This window comes from Peromyscus leucopus, chromosome 3 (genome assembly GCF_004664715.2).
Source record: "Peromyscus leucopus breed LL Stock chromosome 3, UCI_PerLeu_2.1, whole genome shotgun sequence".
Lineage (NCBI taxonomy): Eukaryota > Metazoa > Chordata > Mammalia > Rodentia > Cricetidae > Peromyscus > Peromyscus leucopus.
Window position 1 is genome coordinate 60317234 of NC_051065.1, and position 20499 is coordinate 60337732.

At 46.8% G+C, this 20499-nt stretch overlaps 1 protein-coding gene across 1 annotated transcript in view; it reads right to left on the minus strand.

Moving 5' to 3' along the window:
• Positions 1–17112: 17112 nt before the first annotated feature.
• The window catches only part of Znf777 (zinc finger protein 777), a 28656-nt gene continuing 25269 nt past the window's right edge, over positions 17113–20499 (minus strand). Inside the window, 2 exon segments of the mRNA XM_028879632.2 lie at positions 17113–18058; positions 18061–18708. Coding sequence (XP_028735465.1) covers positions 17538–18058; positions 18061–18708 — 1169 coding nt within the window. The 3' untranslated portion in view covers positions 17113–17537.

The window sequence follows — 20499 nt, forward strand, 5'->3', positions numbered from 1 at the left end:
CAAGTGGATTGCTTTCCCAATATTATAAACAACATTTTAATGATTTTGAACATACACCTTTCCCTATATCAGACTGTATCTCCTGGATTGTTTCCTTAATGTGAGAATCTTAGGGTCCAAGGCTACTCTGACTAATGTGGCTCACAAGTGAGTCTCAGGATTAACCCTTAGAGTTTCTGGCAGGTCTCTTTCTCCCTCACCACAGTGCCTGCTGCCTCTAGCATTCACTCTGCCTTTCACCCTCACCAGAGTGCTAATAATTAGCTTAGAAAAGCGCTCAGAAATCCTGACCTGGCAGACCTTCCACACAGCCATCCAGGAATGGAGTTTGGACCTCAGATTTGCAGCCCAGACCTCTCAACTTGTACAGGAGCCTGATTTGACTGTGTTCCTAAAACCTCCTTAATTACACTCTCAAGGACTGATACATAATAAGCCAGAATGCCCTTCAGGTTACCTGGGAAACCAAATTAGCCTACAGAAGGTTGCTTAGTGAGGCTGCCATCAGAGCAAATGGAATCAAATGCTCTTGAGACCATTTTCTCAGGCTGTGGAAAATTAATATGAATTATTCTTGTTGCAAAAGATTGGCCCCTCTCTAGAGGCCAGAATGTAGCCTTACGTCCACAAACTCTAAGCCCCAGTTGACCACTGCTGTTTCCCCAGCTCTGTGACCTGCTGTGCAGCTCTAAATCTCCCGGCACAAGCTGAGGGATAGAGGATAGTTAACTTTATTCTCTTATAATAAAAACAACCCGAAACCAGGTGTGATGGCACACACCAGCACTCAGAAGCAGAGGCAGGTGGCCATCGGTGAGTTTGAGGCCAGCCTGGTCTACAAAAGTGAGTTCTAGGCCAGACAGGGCTACATAGTCGGACTCTGTCTCAGATAATATAATACAAAATAAAATAACTTGATTTATATTTTGGGTTCAGCAGAAACTGAATGGTACAAATTTAGGGGCTTCACCCTGGATTTCCCCCAATGCTTTTCTCACATCTGTACATTCTGAAGTGGCATTCTGTGCACTCCAATGGTGAGGTTGTAATGGGACTCTGGCCTCCTCGACCCTCCCAATCACGCATGGACACGAGTCCCTCTGGCCACCTCCTGCGTAAGTCTGTTTTCTTCTCAGTGTCTCTCCATCATGTTCTTGAAGATGTCCAGCCATGCCCAATCAGTTCTGCCACTGGTGGTTCTCATGCCAACATCGATTTCCTGAATCCCCCAGCACTCAGCCTGGTAAAATTGAAAAGCAAATCTTAGTGGGCGGTGGTGGCGCCCGCCTTTAATCCCAGCACTCGGGAGGCATAGCCAGGTGGATCTCTGTGATCTAGAGGCTAGCCTGGTCTACAGAGTGAGTCTTAGGACAGCCAGGGCTACTCAGAGAAACTCTATCAAACAAAAACAGGAAACAAGCGAGGCACGAGGTGGGGCCTGGAGGGACAGGTTTGTGATCCAGCAACATTCTACTTGGGAGACTGAGTGGGATGACGTAAGTTCACTCTGCAGGGGCCGAAGCGAGTTGCCTGGGGAACCTAGATTCTTTCTCAAAGTAATGAGAAAAAGAGGAAAAGAAAGGAGGGAAGGAGGAGGAAGTGAAAAGGAAAACAAGGGGAGGAAGCCAGTGAGTGCTTAGTTAGCATTTTTTAAACATGCATGTATTCTAAGTGCGCAGGTGTTTTGCCTGCATGTGTGTATGTGCAGCGCATGTGTGCGGCGCCTCAGGAGAGCAGAAGGGGACATCAGATCCCCAGAACTGGGGTTACAGATGGTGGTAGGTGCTGGGAATAGAACCTGGTTCTCTGCAAGAGCAGCAAGTGCTCTTAACCACTGAGCATGTCTCCAGGCCATACCCAACTTTAAATTGTGCCTTTTCTTTAATTAAAAACTAATTATTTTTTGAGACAGGCCTCACTGTGTAGCTCTGGCTGTTCTGGAACTCCTCGTTATGTAGATCTGGCCTCAAACTCACAGAGATCTGCCTGCTTCTGCCTCCGGAGTGCAGGGATTAAAGGCATGTGTCACTATGACCAGTTCGGTTGTTCTTTTAAAACATGAACACTGGATTCACAAAGTTTTCATTCAAAAAGAACATAACAAGCAGTAAAAATTCTCCTCTGGTTGGTTCATTTTTCCACATTTCTGAGCCCACATGTGATGGTTAGCATAAACTGTGAATGTGACAAAACCTAGAATCACCTGGGAAGAGTTTCAGTGAGGGACTGTTACTCACTGGATTGACTTACAGGCCTACCTGTAGGGGATTGTCTTAATCAAGTTAACTGGTGTGGGAAGACCCAGCCCACTGTGGGTGGTGCCATTCCCTAGGCGGGGGCCCTGAACTGTGTAAGAGTGGAGAAATGGAGCTGAGCACAAGCAAGCAATGGGGAAAGCATTCATTCCTCTGCTCGTGACTGTGAGTATGACACGACAGTGTCTGTTTTATGTTCCTCGCCGTGATGAATGAACTGCACCCTGGAATTGTGAGATAAAATAAATCCTTTCTACCCTTTTGTCTTTGGTCAGAGGCTTTTTGGTTTTGTTGTTGTTTTAACCACAGTCATAGAAATGAATCTAGAACAGCAAGTCAACAGCTTCTTTTGCATTCTTCCGAAGGTGGGTTGCTAGAGAGCATCCACTCCTTTCCTACAAACACAAATGGCTGAATAATGCACACGGTACCGCCTTTTGCTTTCTTCCATCTGATTTAATTTTATCTGAACAATACTTGCGAGCACCCACTCCCAAGATGAGGGATGCAGTTCCCAGTGTCTTGATGCTGTTGAAAGGGAACAATGTTATCATCCCTCCTGGTTTCAGGAGCTTTGCTGGAAGAGGAGCATCATTGGAGAACTCAGTAGGTACAGAAACAATAATTACGGGCGTAGGCACACCTAGGTTTGAACCACGGACCTTTAGGTGTGCTGTCAGGTGTTCTGCACCTGATCTATACCTGAACCAGCCGCACATCTCACTTCCGTAGCTGTATCTAAGGTGCTGCAGAACTGCTGTGCCTCTGGCTTTCTCTTTCCTTGTCTTTTTTTTAAAGCATTTTTCTTTTTTATTTATTTATTTTCAGTTTCTTGAGACAGGGTTTCTCTGTGTAGTCCTGGCTGGCCCAAACTCACAGAGATCTACCTGCCTCTGCCTCCTAATTAATGCTGGGATTAAAGGGGTATGCTACCGCCGGGCGGTGGTGGCGCACTCCTTTAATCCCAGCACTCGGGAGGCAGAGGCAGGCAGATCTCTGTGAGTTCGAGGCCAGCCTGGGCTACCAAGTGAGTCCCAGGAAAGGCACAAAGCTACACAGAGATACCCTGTCTTGAAAAGTCAAAAAAAAAAAAAAAAGGGGGGGGCTGTGCTACCACCGCCTGGCCTTTGTTTGACTTTTAAAGATTTTATTTATTTATTTATTTATTTATTTATTTATTTATTTAGTGTGTACATGTGTGTCTTTTCATCCGTTTATATGCACCTTGTGTGTGCAGGAGCCCATGAAGGCCAGAGGGTCTCTGAACCCAACTCCTTTGCAAGAGTGCTCTTCACCACTGAGCCGTCTCTCTACCAACCCTGTTTGATTTTTTTAACACTAGGTTTCCTGTAGCTAAGGTCGACCTTGAACTCTGGCTTCTTACCTTCACCTGCGTGCTGGGATTACAGGTGTGAGCCTCCGCTCTCCCCTCTTTCTGAGCGCTGCACAAAGCTCCAGACATTGTGCTAGGAGCTTCATATGTATGGGCTAAGACATTATTTGTGGTGGTGCAATTGACAATAGAGACACAGGACACCGAGGCAACTGCTCCAGATGATAGTGAGTGGACAGGATCGGGGTTGATCAGTCTCCCGAGGTCAGCCGCCTTTTCTGATGCTGCCTCACAACCAACTGACTCTTCCTTCCCTGTCCCTTCCTCTTGACAATGCCACCCACAGGCTTCTCTCTGTGAAGGGGTTGTCCAAGGATCAGAAATTCCACCCAGCCTAGTACCATGAGAGCGCTCGACAGAGGCCAACTGTTTAATGTGAAGTTTACTGTTTGTTTGGTTTTTGCTTTTCAGAAACATGGTCTATGTAGCCCTGGCATTCTGGAACACACTATGTAGCCTAGGTTCTCCTTGAACTGGTTTCTATGCCTTCTGAGTGCTAGGATTACAGGCTATTCCACTATACCTGGATAACTGAGGCTTTTTGGAATGCTTGAGCTAATTAGCCCTCATAAGAACAATGCTTTCACACAGCTCAGGATCAAAAAGTTACAAAATGCCGCACAGAGGAATTAAAGACTTCATCCCACTCTGTCACACGGGCCCCATGCCACCCTGTGATCCGTTTCTTGTCCACCCTCAAACAGGAAGGGCTTCCTTAGCCTCCGAGGGTTTAGTTTATCAGGATGCTTGTATTTGTATGCAAATAAGTGCACAGACTGAAACATAAATGCCCATGCTTCAAGCTTCATAGGTTGTTAAGGCAAAATAATTTTAGAAATAAATGCAAATAAAGCCGAGAGTGGTGACTTACACCTATAATCCCAGCATTTGGGAGACTGAGGCAGGAGGATCACCACAAGCTTGTGGCCAGCTTCAGCATAAGAGCCTGTCTCAAGCAAACAAAAACCAAGATCATATCTCTCTGGACTTTCACGTGAACAGCCATTCGGTGACATGGTTTTTGTTAGATATGATAGCTTCTGCTTGAGATGCTCATGAGGCTGCCGAGCCTGTGACCACCCCATTGACCCCAGTCCTCCTGACAATATAGCCGGCTTCCGTCCTCACATCACAGGTGTTAAAGTACTCGAGTGAGATCAAGCACACCGACACTCTAAAGCACTGAGTGTCTATAAGTAGCTCTTGATTGCAAAGTGGCCGGTCTGCAGCATGCCTGCATTGAAATCATTAAAGCTGCTGGGTGGCTGGGTTATTGGTGGGGAGAGTGTGCCTGTGGTCACAGCCCTCGAAACATGGCGGCCGAAGGATCAGGAGTTGAATGTCATTCTTAGCTACACAGTGAATTTGAAGTCAGCCTGGATTACATGAGAGCCTGTCTCAAACAAAGCAAAACCAAAACCGTTTAAAACAGAAGATATGAGGCCTCAGCGGTTAAGAGAACCCAGGTTTAATTCCCAGCACCCCCATGGTGGCTCACCGCTGTCTGTAACTCCAGGCCCCAGGGATCTGACACAGACATGTGGTTCACAAACACACATACAGGCAAAACACCTCAATACCCATAAAAAAGAAGTGAGGTTACTGGTGTGCTCCACTGTACTGTCCTCTATGCATGTGCTGTTGTACGCGCATGTGCGACACACACACACACACACACACACACACACACACACACACACACACATGAGATAAATATAAAACAGAAAAGTAAGAGAAAAGAAGGAAGGAAGGAAAATAAATACTCACAAACTCTCAGAGCCACTGGAAAATTTCCAGGTTGCCCAGCACCTCGGGGCTGGTGGCAACATTCAAGGGAGATTTGGTATTTTCAGAGTCTGAACCTCAGACCTCCCAGGAGTGCAGCTTGCTCCTGATTCTTCCTGTTCTACCTCCCTTCCAGTTGAGAGTCCACCCTCAGGACAGGCACCAAGGGCAGCTGCAGACGGTCAGAAGCTACATAACCCTCTTTTCCTAGGGGGAACACGAGTCTGCCATCAGGCCTGTGGCTCTGGCATCGATTCAGGAAATCAAAGTGCGGCTTTTGGAAGTTCATTTTGTCTAAGGTGAACGTCTACAAGCACAGCCATCTCCTAAGACTATGTAAGGCCACCGTGGTCAGGGTGAGAGCTCCGGTTCATGTGCACTCCTGGCAGGGAGGAGGCTGACGCCTAGATTTGGACCTCCTGATGTACCAGGCTTTTTCTTTTAGGCCACCAACCAGCTCCTAAATCATGACACAGAGACTTATTATTAGTTTTGAATGCTTGTAGCCCTAGTTCTTTTCTGGCTAGCTCTTTTAATTTAAATGAACCTGTTTCTCTTCATCTACCTTTTGCCTCGGGGCTTTTGACTTTTCTTTCTGTTTATCTCACACTCACTGCTTCTCGTATCCGGCTAGCTGGTGGCGGCTGCCTGGCTTCTGGACCCCAGCGTCTCCCTCATTCTCTCCTCCTCCTCCTCCTCTTGTTCTTCCCATTCTTTTTGAACCTAGATTTCTCCTCCTATTTATGCGCTCTGCCTGCCAGCCCCGCCTGTCCTTTCTCCTGCTTAGCTATTGGCCATTCAGCACTTTATTAGACCAATCAGATGCCTCAGGCAGGCAAGGAGAAACAAATACAACATATCTCTTCATAATTAAATATTGGTGGACTTTTCTTCCCCACCTGCCAGTTCCCAAATAACTGACACAGAGACTTAATATTATTATAAATGCTTGGTTGATAGCTCAGACTTATTATTAACTAGCTCTTACAACTTAAATTAACCCATTTCTATTATTCTATGTGCTCCCCCAAGGCTCATGGCATTTACCTCTCTGGCATGTCTTTCTTACACTCTGTCTGGCTGGAGACTCTCTCTGACTTCGCCCTCTTTCTTCCTGGTGTCCTTAGTTTGGTTGTCCTGCCTATACTTCCTGCCTGGCTACTGGCCAATCTGCTTTTTATTAAACCAATCCAAGTGACAAATCTTCACAGTGTACAAAAGGATTATTCCACAGCAATTAAACAAATGCAGAGTAAACAGAAGTAACACGCCTTTACATAGTTAAAGTAATATTCTGTAGTATAAACAAATTTAACACATCTTTGCCCAGTTAAAATAATAGTCTACAACATCCATGGAGGACAGGGCCATGCCCCTGAGACCTCCTTGATGGGCTGTCTCCAGTGGGCTTCACATAGGCATTCCTCAACTCTGGCCAGTCCTGTTGAAACAGGATTCCCATGCTACCTGCTAGCACCTCAGCCATGCTGAGTTACCGAGTTCAATAAACTTCATGCAGTCTTCCTCGTTCCCACCCTCGAGGAGAGGCTTCTGGTGGAGGAGCTGAGGTGAACACATCAGAGTCACTCGGTGTCACCTCAGTCATAACTGTGGTCAGTGCTGTGAGCCCAGAACAAGACAGGGCAAGATGTTATCCTCAACTGAGTGGTTCCAAAAATTCCCCGAGACAGTGACATTTCCAAAAAGTGGCAGGGGTGGGAGTGGGGGTGTGTGACCTGGAAGATAAGATGACTAAGATGTCAGTGGCTGGGAAGGTGGGGAAGATGGAGCATATGGTGAAGGCTGGGACAACACCACAGGTCAGCAGAGGGAAGGCCACAACACCACAGGCCAGCAGAGGGAAGGCCACAACACCACAGGTCAGCAGAGGGAAGGCCACAACACCACAGGTCAGCAGAGGGAAGGCTATGACATCATGGGAGAAGGCTGGCTGTGACAAGGCTGTGACACCACGAACCAGCCTTGGCTTTGGCTGTCCTGGAACTCACTCTGTAGACCAGGCTGGCCTCAGACTCACAGAGATACACCTGCCTCTGCCTTCCAAATGCTGGGATCAAAGGTGTGCGCCACCACTGCCTGGCTCTCTCTCCTACTTGTAATATCTGTAGCTTACGACCTGTTGATCCTTTGCTGTCTGATGAGCCAGGCTCCACCCGTATCTTCCAGAATTTATGTTTTACTTATCCCTGACCCTTTCCCCCTAAAACCTTGAGGATTATTTCTAGGACATACACCTCATCCTTGTGAGAAATATCATTTGTACTTCAGAGTGTCTTCTATGTTATCTTAGGGCCAGGCCAAATCCTGACTCCCGAGGCATACGTTTACTTTAGTCAATCTCCCTAGACCCTCGACTCTTTTTTTTTTCATTAATCAAACTTTTTATTTTTAAAAGTGTTGTATAGGCGATTGTTTCTTTTAGTATGCCAAGTAACAAGAAATCACAGTGGTGCTTATAAAAGGGACATTATTTCTCACTGTTCTGGGGGTTAGAAGCTAACCATATATCTACAGGTTTGGTTTCTCATGAAACTGCTTGTCATGCAGATAGGACACCTTCTCACCTTGTCCTCACATGGCCTCAGATGGTGCACATCCATCCCCAGTGTCTCCTCCTCCTCTTTTAAAAACAACAGCCATATTAAATCAGGACCACACACTTGCAATCTCAATAGTCTCTTTTACCTGCTTAAAGCCTCTGTCCTCAAACATGGTCACCATAGAGTTTAAGGTTTTAATATATGAACTTTGCAGAACCTAATTTAGTCTATAGCAGTTTCTAAAAGCAAAAAAAATTAATCTATTTTATGCAAAAATTAAATAACGGCACTATATAGTTGGAAGCACCAGGTTTTTGAGGCAGACAGAGGAGAAGCAGAGTGGGGAGAACCGGAGGTCTGCCTTCTCTTTGCTCTTCACTGTGTGACACCGCACAGTGCCCCTTCCTCAACACCAAACACAGACAGTTTCCACTTGGTTTCTTAGAGTTTCAAATTACAGTTATTCGAAAAGGAACTAGTTACCAAAAACTACCAAGAAATAATTATAACGATTTAAGTTATTATAGCAACGTAGTTTGCTCCACACACTGAGATGCAACATGCAACTCCTTCCTTCTTTCTAAATTGTAGTTAATCTGCTTAATGTAAGTTTCCACTCTCCAGGGAAACAAGAAAATCAATTACAGTCACAGCTCCCATTACATTTCCTTTCCCTTTCAGGGGTTCAACAAATGTCCAAGGAATTTGAATGGCCCCCCAAAAATGGGGATGGACCCTCGACTCTTTTAAGTCAACAAAAACCCGTCTTTGTACTTTGTAAAGAGCTTCAGTGTAAACATGTCTAAATTTTGTTATCCTCACCGGGCTGAGTCATTATCTGAAAACTTTCCCCCAAAATTGTGCTATGCTTCAATATGGCAAAAATAAATGAACTGATCCAAGTAGTCTTGTCCCAGAACCGGTCACCAGATGTCTTCCCACAGGTAGGAACTGCAATGTCTCCTGCTGAAGCTGATGGGTCTACAAGCCAAGGGTTGCTGAGCAACCATCAGAAGCTAAGAGACAGCCCCGGACAGATTCTTTTTCCATGGCTTCAGGTTCTAGTTTTTGTAGTTTTTGTACCTAAAGTGGGTCCCCTTTCCCTCTAGGAATTGTGGAACCAATGTAAGGACGACCGAGCACTGAGATTCTTATTATTCTCCAGGAATAGGAGAAGCAGGAGATAAACTCCATAGTCAATTCAACTCTGTGTCTAGGGAGTTATAGAAGAAAAGAAATGGGGGCAGGTAGGCTCACAAGGAGAGCAGTAACATGCTTTTTGAGACTGTGAGATTTGCAGAGAAGTCTGACACCTCTTTTCTCTTCCCCACTCCATCTCTCTCAAAGGTTCTTTCCAGATAGACACATGGAAATTGTCAGCCGTTATGGCAATGGAAGGTGTGTTCTTTAGCATGCAAACAGGATGAGGTTACACATTGTCTTATATCCAGTTAGTTCTGTTGGCTTACCAAAAGAGGGATTTCTAGCCTACAGGCAACCTATTTTCATTTTTTAAATTTTTAATTTTTATTTATTTTTTTATTGAGAAAGACATAGCCTATTTTCAAAGGTAAGAATGGGGTAGAAGTTCGGCTGGGTCACGGAGGCAGTACTCAGACCAACACATCCAGGAAGAATCAATCTGTTCCAAACTGAACTTGATCTTCTGGCCTCCAAAATTGTGAGAGACTTAGTGGGTGTGGTGAGCCAGCTCTGGGACCCAACACCTTCTTCTGACCTCTGAGGCGCACATGTTTACATGCAGGTAAAACACTCACACACGTAAAATAAAATAAATAAATGTTAAAAACAAAACCCAGAATGCCTGGAGAGGTGGCTTGCTGCTCCTGCAGACGACTGGAGCTCAGGTCCCAGCACGCATATCTCGCAGCTCGCCACCACCAGGGGATCGAGTGCCTCTGGCCTTTGTGGGTACTGCACTCATGAGCACGCACCCACGCAAATAATTTTAAAATACATAAACCTTAAAGGACTGATTCATTCCTTTATCCTCGCTTTTGACTTTCTTCGCGGCAACTGGCTTGAGCCATCGGTTGGGGTAAACCTCGTATCTATTATGCCCTGCACATTCCGGAGACCTCGCCTTGGGGTACCCACAATTGTGTTTGCACAGGATTTGTATAAAGAACGGGCTGCACAAGATCCAGGGAACTGTGCCAGGCTGGTTCCAGGGTGCAGGGCAACGAGGACGCCGGCGCCGAGGAATCGCTGCAGAAGGGCACTCCACTGGCAGACGACGCTGGGGCTGGCCTTTCGGGGACCAGCCACCCCTGGGCGTGGCTTGAGGACTGGGCGCGCGGAAACGGCCCGCGCCACCACCACCACCACCACCGAGAGGTCCCCTCACATTCCTAGAGCGGCCACCAACAGCCAGGTACGACGCCGGCCTCCGAAGCCTTATTAATGAAGGCCGCCAGGGGGCAGCACAACGGCCAGCGCGGCCCGACGTGGCGTGGCCTACAGGGGCCTGAAGTGGGCCCGGCCTAGGGAAGATGCTGGGCGGGAGGATGTTTGGAATTAAAATTAGTTTAATTAGTTTTAATGTATAAACAGAATATTTACATTTATTGAAAATATAAATATAGAAGCCTATAAGATATGCTTTTGGATTAAAAACCAGGATGGCTTTCTTGGAGCCTTGGCTCTGATCTCGCTGCCTCACTCACAGAAACTCGTGAGACAAAACCCGCAGGTTTTCACGGGTGTTCAGACTTTGAAAGTTTGCTGTCAAGTCTCTGGGACAGAAATGATGGACTCTGAGGCCAGCGAGGGAGACCAGGGCCACTCTGGGGGTCTGGAGAGCTTGAGGGGATCTGAAAGGGGTTTGGAAGATCTCTGCAGGGTCAGAGCCTCTGTGTGCGCCTTAGAGGGTGGCCAGTCAAGTCAGGCATCTGAAGCAAGAGCCTCAGAATCTGGTTTATTTTGCATTCCAACAGTTTGTGCTCACAGAGGTGTAGTATGTGGATTAAATGAGAGGGAATGCTAGAATGACTGCATACTAAAAGAGATGATCAGTTAAATGTTTTAGATTGTTGTTGTTGTTGTTTATTGAGACAGAATTTCGCTATAGCCCCGGCTGGCCTTCAATATGCTATGTAGCATAGGCTAGCCTCAGCCTCCTGAGCACTGGGGGATGGCTGTGCCACCACATAATGGGATTGCCTACAATGAAGAAAAGTATTTCTGACTGGGAGGTGGTGTTACCTGGTGGCATTGAATCCCAGTACTTGGGAGACAGAGTCAGGGCTCTGAGGCCAACCTAGTCTATATAACAAGTTCAGACCAGCCAGAGCTACCTAGTGACACCCTGGAAAACAAAAACAACTACAACAAAATTCCAGCAAGGCAGAGTTTTTAAAATCATTGACCTGTAGCATATTTACCACTAGATTCTTATATATAGGCCTGGGTGTCAGACTCCAGAGCAAGCACAAAAAATAAATAAATAAATCAATAAAAACTATCCCTATTCGTGGGGCAAATCAAGGAAGTAGCACTAACCCCAGGCCAGCACAGCCCCTCCAGGATGCTCATAAGCTGAGGGGCGGTCCTGGAGTCTTCCCTGGCATAGGCAGTGGAAGCATGTGCTGCAATTATAATGCATCCTTTAAGGACATCTGTGCTGTCATTTCTAAAGCCTTCCAGGAATTCCTAGTGAGTTTTGGCTTCTGAGATTTTCCTGGTGAGGTTACAGGGACTTACCATTTTCCGATAATATCTGCCAAGCATACAAAACACAAAAGAAAATTTAAGTTAAGAAACTTTGTTCTATCTAAGAGTGAGGTAACTATGGCAAGTGTCACTGGATAAATTAAGCATACAGAGCTTGGTCTGAGACTGGGACCTGTTAAGAAGAGTCATAGGGATTTGGCCAGAGCCTTGGGCTTAAAGAAAGCCCAAGTCCCCTCACAGAAGCCATGGCAGACAGTGGCCAGCAGGAAGGATGCCCTGCCATGGAAACGGCTCTCCTCAAACAACGGATTCAGAGGCTGAAAACAAAAGTTTGAGAATACTGACAGAGCGAAGTTAGAGCTGCAGACTGGGCAGGTCTTCACAGAGCCTTCACAGAGCAGGTCTTGTATCTGGTTGTTTCAGCACTTGGGAAATGAGACCAGTGGTCACCCTTCCGTACAGAGTGCGTTCCCCGCCGCCCTTGCTCTTCCTAGTGACACACTTTACGTTGACATCCCAGGTGTGCAAAGGGCTACAAGTCCTCATCCAGATGGCACCTAACACACATTTCTTCCATCACATTTAGGAGAGACATTGATTAGCACAAAAATAAGTCATTTGCTCACCTAAAAGCGTTTGTTGTTTAGAATTCAGAAATTCTCCAGGTAGTGGTGGTGCATGTCTTTAATCCCAGCAATCAGGAGGTACAGGCAGGTGGATCTCTGTGAGTTTAATACCAGCCTGGTCTACAGAGTGAGTTTCAGAACAGCCAGGACTACACAGAGAAATCCTGTCTTAGAAAAACCAAAGAAAAAATTTCAGAAATTCCTTTTAAAGCCAGAAAGGGGAAAAAAATCCCACTATTTTCATTTGAGGGGAAAAAAGTTTTAAGTAAAAATTTCAAATTCTGTGATTATGTACTAAGGCGAGTTAATCTTTTCTGTAAAATGAACACCCGAGTCTGTTTGGGTGAAGTTAATATTTGTTCCAAGACTCCAGGCAGCTGGCAAGAAAAATGCATCTCTATTTCTCTCAATATGTCTACTGTTTGAATTAAATGTACAGAGATCATCTCAGTTGGTCTGGTTATTGGCTTTTTTGTTTGTTTTGGTATTATTATCATATTACTTGGTTTGCTTTTTGAGACAGGGTCTCACCATGTAGCAGTGGCTGGTCTGGAACTTGGAGATCTGTCTGACCCTGTCTCCCTAGTCCTGGGACTAAAGGCGTGAGCCACCACACTCGGCTGCTGCAGCTTTTTTCCCACCCCCAGCATTCTGAAACCTTTTACATTTTTGTTCCCAAAATTTACTTGAAGATGTATTACAAACTTTTGGTTGAATAAGGCACTGGTTAATTCAAGTTAAGCAACCACAGGATTAAAAAGGGAAGTGAGTAATAATTTTAGTTTAACATGAATTATCATTAAATTATTGGGAAGTAAATTGTGAGAACCAATGTACTTCTACTTTTGGACAAAATCAATGCAATTTTCATTGATAACTATGCTCAACTAGGTAAACACACACACACACACACACACACACACACACACACATTTATGTATGGGTATTCTTCCTGCATGCTCATCTGTGCATCACATGTATTCCTGGTGTCCTGGGAGGCCAGAAGAGGGCAGCAGATCCCCTGGGACTGGAGTTACTAACAGTTGTGAGCTCCATGTGGGCGCTGGGAATCAAACCCTGGTCCTCTGGAAGATCAGCCAGCTGTTGGGCCATCTCTCCATCCCCGACACAAAATTTTTATCTTGGATTCTGGTAGAATGATAAGAGCCATACCTCTGATCCCAGCACTTAGGAAGCTGAGACAGGGGGATCTCTGAGTTTGAGGCCAGTCTATAGAGTTCCAGGACAACCAGGGCTACACAGAGAAACCTTGTCTTGAAAAACAAAACAATCGAAGCTTCTGAGCCAGGCCTGGTGGCACCTGTAATCCCAGTTACTCTGGAGGCTGAGTCAGGAATATCACCAGTTCAAAGTCGGCCTGGGTTGGTTTAGGATTCCTTCTTATTGGTGTGGGGAGGGATGGTAGCTGACCCTGCAGCACAGAGACAGGGTCTTACTTTATTAGTGCCCTTTTCTTATAATATTCTCCTTTCCTGCTGGAACACCTGTCTACATCTGTTTCCTGATGGAATGTATGTGTACTCTGGTTTACACAGTAAGTTCCAGACCAGTCAGAGGTATATAGTGATAGCCTGTCTAAAAAAAAAAAAAAAAAAAAAAAAAAAAATTGCCATGAATTTGAGACCAACCTGGGCTACATAGTGAGTTCCAGACCAGCCTGAGTGAGAGCAAGACCCTGTTTCAAAATACTAAAATAAAAAAAAATAGACAAAAATCCTGGGCTCTCTCATTTCCTTCTGTGTGACTTTGGGCTACATAAGCTCTCTGTGCACTCATACACACACACACACACACACACACACACACACACACACACACTCACACACACCCCATTCCTTCTGGAGGCAGGCAGATCTCTGTAGCAGGTTTTCTTGTTGAACTATCTTTGGATCACCAGTCTTCAAATAATGACCTGGAGACTTTTATGACCGCTTAGCTTAGCCTAGGCTTTTTCCCCCCAATAGTCTCTATAACTTAATTAACCCATATGTTTTAATCTACGTTTTGTCATGTGGCCCAGTTACCTCTTCTTAGTACAGCACATCTGACTTGTTCCTAGTCTGTTGGCAAAATCGCACCTAGATTCCTCCTCTCAGTTTTCCCCTCTCTGTCCGGAAGTTCCACCTATTTTTTTTTTTCTGTCTAGCTATTGGCCATTTAGTTCTTTATTAAACTAATTAGAAGGCACCTTAGGCAGAGACACATCTTTACAGTGTAAACAGATATTCCACAACAGATCTCTGTGAGTTCGAGGCTAGCCTGGTCTACAGAGTTCCAGGACAGCTGGGGCTACACAGAGAAACCCTGTCTTGAAAAACCAAAAACCAAACCAAAACAAAGCGAGTCTCCTTCGCCAGCTGCTGCTCTGATCAGTGCACAAGTCTACTGAGGTCCCTCCTCAGACAGACCCTCAGGAGGTTGTAGCCTCTTGCTAACCTCAGGACCCAAAGTAGCTCACATCACTACAGCCATCATTTTGACAAACAGGCAAACTGACAGTCTTCTCCGAGTCCCATCTCAGTAAGTGAGCAACAGCTACCAGCTCTCGGCTAAGGAAAACATGCTGCATGTCCCCCTGTTGTGTGACAGGGTTGGAGGATGACTGCTTTTGGCCAGGTCCAGGCTTAACTGAGGTGCCCATGAGAGTCAGAGCTGCAGTTTTTGCCTTCTTTTTATTAAGGATCATCCAGATAGAAACTGAGAGGCACGACAGCAAATACTTTGGGGCTGAGCTTAGGTTAAATTCTGGCCATGCAAGTTTGGGCTGATGTCCGGACTTCATCTGTTAGAAGGAACAGTATCAGCAATTTCATAGCTTGTCACAGTATGAAACAGAAGCGTTTGTCTTGCACAATGCCTAGAACATGGTAACAGTCAATGAGGTGTAGGTTATTGTCATTACCCTTAATAAAATTCTGAGCGATGACTTCAGACCAGTTTTTATGTAAGGCTCCAATCGGTAGTATTAGACTAACTCCTTTTCTTCTTTCTTTTTACTTTTTTAATTCTGCAGCTATCCTTTGTCAGAAATAGAAAAGTTAAATTGTATGTGTTTATTTCGAATCCACATTTCAAGAAACCAAACTCGATCAATTCAAAATTGATTTTGAAGAAATTGAAATGTAAAGGTTCGCACTATGAGAAGCAAGGTGATTTTGCAGCCAAATCACTTCCCAGAAGGCTGATGCAGAGGCCTAGGCCTGACTCAGCATTACCCTGGCAACAGAAGAGCCTACAGGGCCTCAGTCCCTGATCCCTTAATCTGAAGAGCTGGCACACAGTGCCTCAGGAAAGGTCTCCCTTGGCATCTGGCTGTCGAAACTGCTCTGAGGAAGGACAGAGGTAGAAAATCAAAGATGTGGCCTTTTTTTTTTTTTTTTTTGCCAGTGATACCTGAGTAAAAAGTTCTCCCCGAAGGCCCAAGCGTCTCCAGAGCCAAAGGTTCAGTTTAGAGAAAGTCCAAAGCCCAGATCCATACTGTCAAGGCAGTAATGGTTTTTTGTATTTTGTTTCCTCATGTAGCCTAGTACATAGTAAATTCTGGCAGGCTATTACCAAGCACCCTTAAAGGTACTAGACCTATGCCTACTCCGTTTCCTCCTGGCCCCTGCACAAGAGCCTCTCAGAAGGCCAAGAAAACCCATGAGTTGCCCACTTAATGACTTCTGCTAGGAAATGTTGTCTTGACTCCAGAGTTTTCTCTCCCTCTAACGTTCATTTCCATCCTTAGTACACTTACCAAACACAGCCTATTCCCTTAATAGATTCCTTTTCCCTCAATCTTATTTTCAATGAAAAAAAATCTGGTGTAAATGGATTAGATAACAGACTGGCTTTTCTCTTTCCAACAACCAGATCCCAGGAAAAGAACTTTATGATGAAACATGGTTTTTTGGGTTGAAGACTTGAGTTCAAATCTGGACTGTAACCAGACATGGGTGGTTCAGGCCTTTAATCCCAACACTTTGGAGGCAGGTGGATCTCTATCAGTTCCAGGCCACTCTGGTCTACATAGTAAGTTCCAGGCTAGCCAGAGGTATACAGTGACAGCCTGTCTAAAAAAGAAAAAAAAATTGCCATGAATTTGAGACCAGCCTGGGCTACACAGTGAGTTCCAGACCAGCCTGGGTGAGAGCAAGATCCTGTTTCAAAATACTAAAATAAAAAAAGTAAATAGACAAAAATCCTGGCCTCTCTCATTTCCTTCTGTGACTTTGAGCTACATAAGCTCTCTGTGCACACATGCACACACACACACACACACACACACACACACACACACACACACACACACCATTCCCCACATAATTACAAATAAAGTTTAAAAAAGGAGAGGCGTCCTGATGGCATTGTGGCTGCTCCGACAAACCCACGAGACGTCCTTTCCCCCTCTACAGACTCCACTCCTCTGTCAGAGGCATTCCAAGCTGGACAGGAAAGTGCGGGCCCCGAGGGAAGGCCCCCGCTTGGCCACAGGAACACCTTTTCACATCATTCTCAACCTGACCTCCCCATCACTCTGAGACCCCCAGCCCAGACAGACACCGGGGCGGTTAGACCGGCAGCCGTGCACTTTCCCTTCAGTCCTTCCGGTTGCTCGGCTTTGTTGCCCTCTCTGGATTATAGTCAGGGTACCTGCTTCTCCTTCTCACGGCATGGACAGTGAGTTTGAGAGAGGAAATCAGTTGTCTGTTAGCTGATACTAGGCACATGTCCCTTGGGCCACTTCAGCCCTTCCCCTTACAAACTAAACAAGAACAGCAAACAGGAAACGCTCGTCTTTTAAAAATTACTCTATTATTATCAAATAGAACCACAGTATCCAAAAGGTAATCAGACAGTTCTATCCCCGACTAAATGGCCCTGCATCGCGCCTGTGAGTGGCTGGCAGCCAAATCACTGCCCCCGTGCAGATTGTTTTCATCCATTTTATTGTCAAGGAAATTAACAGCCTGAAGGGGTTCCCCAGGCCCAAGCGCTCCCCCCTGGGGCCCTGGGGAAGCAGGCAACAAGCGACCTGGTCTCACTACCCCCTCCTGGGGAGAAGGGACAGGAGGGGAGGAGGGTTCACAGCAGAAGGGCTTAGGGCGCCCCGCTCCCGCCCACTGGGCTCAGCCTGGGGGCAGCCGAGGCACCTGTCCCAGGGGCCTTAGACCCTTGCACCTGGCTGCTCATCTGGCCGGGGCAGGGGCGGGGCGCATGCTCACTCGCCCGTGTGGGTCCGCAGGTGGTACTTGAGCGACTGCTTGTAGCGGAAGCACTTGGCGCAGTGCGTGCAGGGGTAGGGCCGCTCGCCCGTGTGCGCTCGCTGGTGCTCCAGCAGGTGGTGCTTCTGCGTGAAGCGCTTGCCACACTCGGCACAGTGGTAGGGCCGCTCCCCCGTGTGGATGCGCCGGTGTTCCAGCAGGTGGTGCTTCCGGATGAAGCTTTTGCCGCATTCGGGGCACGCGTGCGGCCGTTCGCGTGAGTGCACGCGGCAGTGGTTGGTGAGCTTAGATTTTTCGCTGAAGCTCTTCTCGCACTCCGGGCACTTGAAGGGCCGTTCACCGGTGTGAGTCCGCTGGTGGCGCAGCAGATGTGATGGGCGGCTGAAGCTCTTGCCACACAGGCTGCAAATGAAGGAGACCTCGTGCTTGCCTGCATGCACACGCTGGTGGATCACCAGGCTGATGTGCAAGCGGAAGCTCTTCTTGCATTCCGGACATGTGTAGGGCCTCTCCCCGTATGTGTGATCTGGTGCTTGGTCAGGCTTGACTTGTGGCTGAAGCTGCTGTCACACTCAGGGCATTTGTAGGGCTTGGGGCCACCCCCACTGCCTGAGCTGGGTGACTTGGGACGCGGCTTGAGTGAGTGCTTGGGATTGAAGGCTGACCCGCGCTCCGGGGAGCCGTAGCCACTGCGCGCCCGATGGATGCGCTGGTGTAGCGTGAGCTGCTGCTTGTGGCGGAAGCTGATCTCACACTCGGCACACTCATAGGGCCCCTCCTTGATGTGGTTGCGCTGGTGGATGATGAGGTTAATCTTCAGCCGGAAACTCTTGCCGCACTCCATGCAAGTGAAGGGCCGCTCGCCACGTCGGTTCCGCTGCTGCTGGCTGGAGGTCCCGCGGTTCTCCCCCAGGTGCCGCTCACCATGCCCATGAGAATGCCCGTGAATGCTGGGCACCAGCCTCTTCACTGATGGGTTGCCCAGCTGCAGGGGTGGGGGGCTCTCCTCGCCCTCGGGGGACATCTCCCCAGGCAGGGGGGTCTGGTACATACTGGCCTCGTACCTCCCGGATAGCGGCCCAAGGGGTTGCAAGTGCTGTGGCAGGTCGTCGTCCTCCTCCTCTTCCTCGTCCTCCTCTTGCTCCTCAGTCTTTATCACGATCCCCTCTGCTCCAAGGTTAGAAAGCAAGAGTTTAGCTATTATCTAGAACCCTGACCCTGGATAAGTACAAGGTTCCATCCTCACCGACAGACTTTGTGCTACACGTGTACACACACACACACACACACACACACACACACACACACACAGAGATATACATATATTGATCCAAATTTCTCCTTTTGGGAAAATCTAGTTCCCTGTCCCATGATTCCTACCTTCAGATGAGCAGTCGTGAAACCCAGAGCTTAACAGGGCTCTTGAGGAAGCAGAGGAGATGGCTATTTGGTGCCCTGGTGCTCGGGATAGGAAGCTGCTGGAGGGTCAGTCCTCAGAGGGAAAGAAACCAGTCCCAAGAACCATTACACTGTGCCTGAGCTTGTGTTCATGAACTCAAGTCTGGGGGCCAGCAAAGTTCCACTGTTCCTGCTGCAAGCCGCAGGAAAACATAATGGAATTCAGCCACAATCACAAAAGCTACTACCTGGAAAAGTCAAGGACTTTTCCGAAGGTCAAGCCGTGGCTGAAGAAGTCTTGATGCTTTTTTAGCTTTTGTCTATATGTTAGCTGGTTCCTACAGTGATTTTCTTGTAATGCTATGCGTGCTTCCAAGAACTCCTAACAATGTATTTATCCAAGGCCAAACAATCTCCTGAACTAAAGTAACACCCTTGTGGAAATGACGCATGTTCCCTAGGTCGGTGGATAGCTTTTTTCTTGTGCAACCTGAGACCCTCCTTTTCTATTACTAACATCATAGACTCCTAACTTCTTACCTAACTACTTCTAGGAATGTAGATTGAGCACATAAATTCCCTTTTTGATACACTAACTGATCAATTAGTTCTCAGTTGACCTCCTCCTTTACCACTCCCCTTCTGGGTTGTAAAAGAAAGCCTGGTGGTCACTGCCTGGGGAAAACTCTCATCTGCCTTTATGACCCTGTAAGAATTCAAGCCTGGTGACCTTGCTCTGCCAGAGGACTGCTATTGCTTGGGTTTTTAACTGGATTTCTGAGAGACTTGGGGAGAACTGAGAGAATAAGGAGACTGAGAGGAGGAGAGAGAGGGGAAAAAAGAGAATGGAAGAACTAGATGGGTGAGAACTGGAGAGGAACAAACTGAGATGAGGAAGAACTAGATTGAAGGGCTAGAAGAGAGTACCAGAGGAACAAGATGGGGAAGAGCCAGATGGGGAAGAACAAGATGAGAGAGGAGGAGATGGGAGAGGAGCTAAGATGGGTAAGAACAAGATGGATGAGAACCCAGATGGGGCAGAACTAAGATGAGAGAATTAAGTTAGAACTTAGAGGGGACAGCAGATAAATGTAGAGAGAAATCAGGCAAGAAAGGAGCTAGGCATGAGAGCAGAATAGAAGCTGTATAGAGAGAGAACTGACACAGAATAATAAAGTGTATGGACCAAGGAGTTTCATGTACCTAGATTCATTTCATATCATCAGAGATTAAATTATCAGCTGGTTGTAGATTCTTCCCAGACCCTGGGAGGGGACTATCGAGGGGCTGGACCCCCATAGTCCCTGATACTTTTCTTTTGGAGCTAGTATCTGCAGCGGTCTCAATGGGCACTGATTCATATCTTTCTTCTTCTCTGTCTTCAGACAGTTCTTCCTCCCTGAGCCCACCTGAGTTTCTCATCATGCCTTCATTGACCCTCCTCCATTAACTTCTCCCTCCTTCTCAGTCTCTATGTCTTCTTTTGTGATCCTGACTTGTGAGTGACATTTAATACTAACTGAGTTCCTCTCTGGTGGGATTCAGGCTCTGATTTTCTGG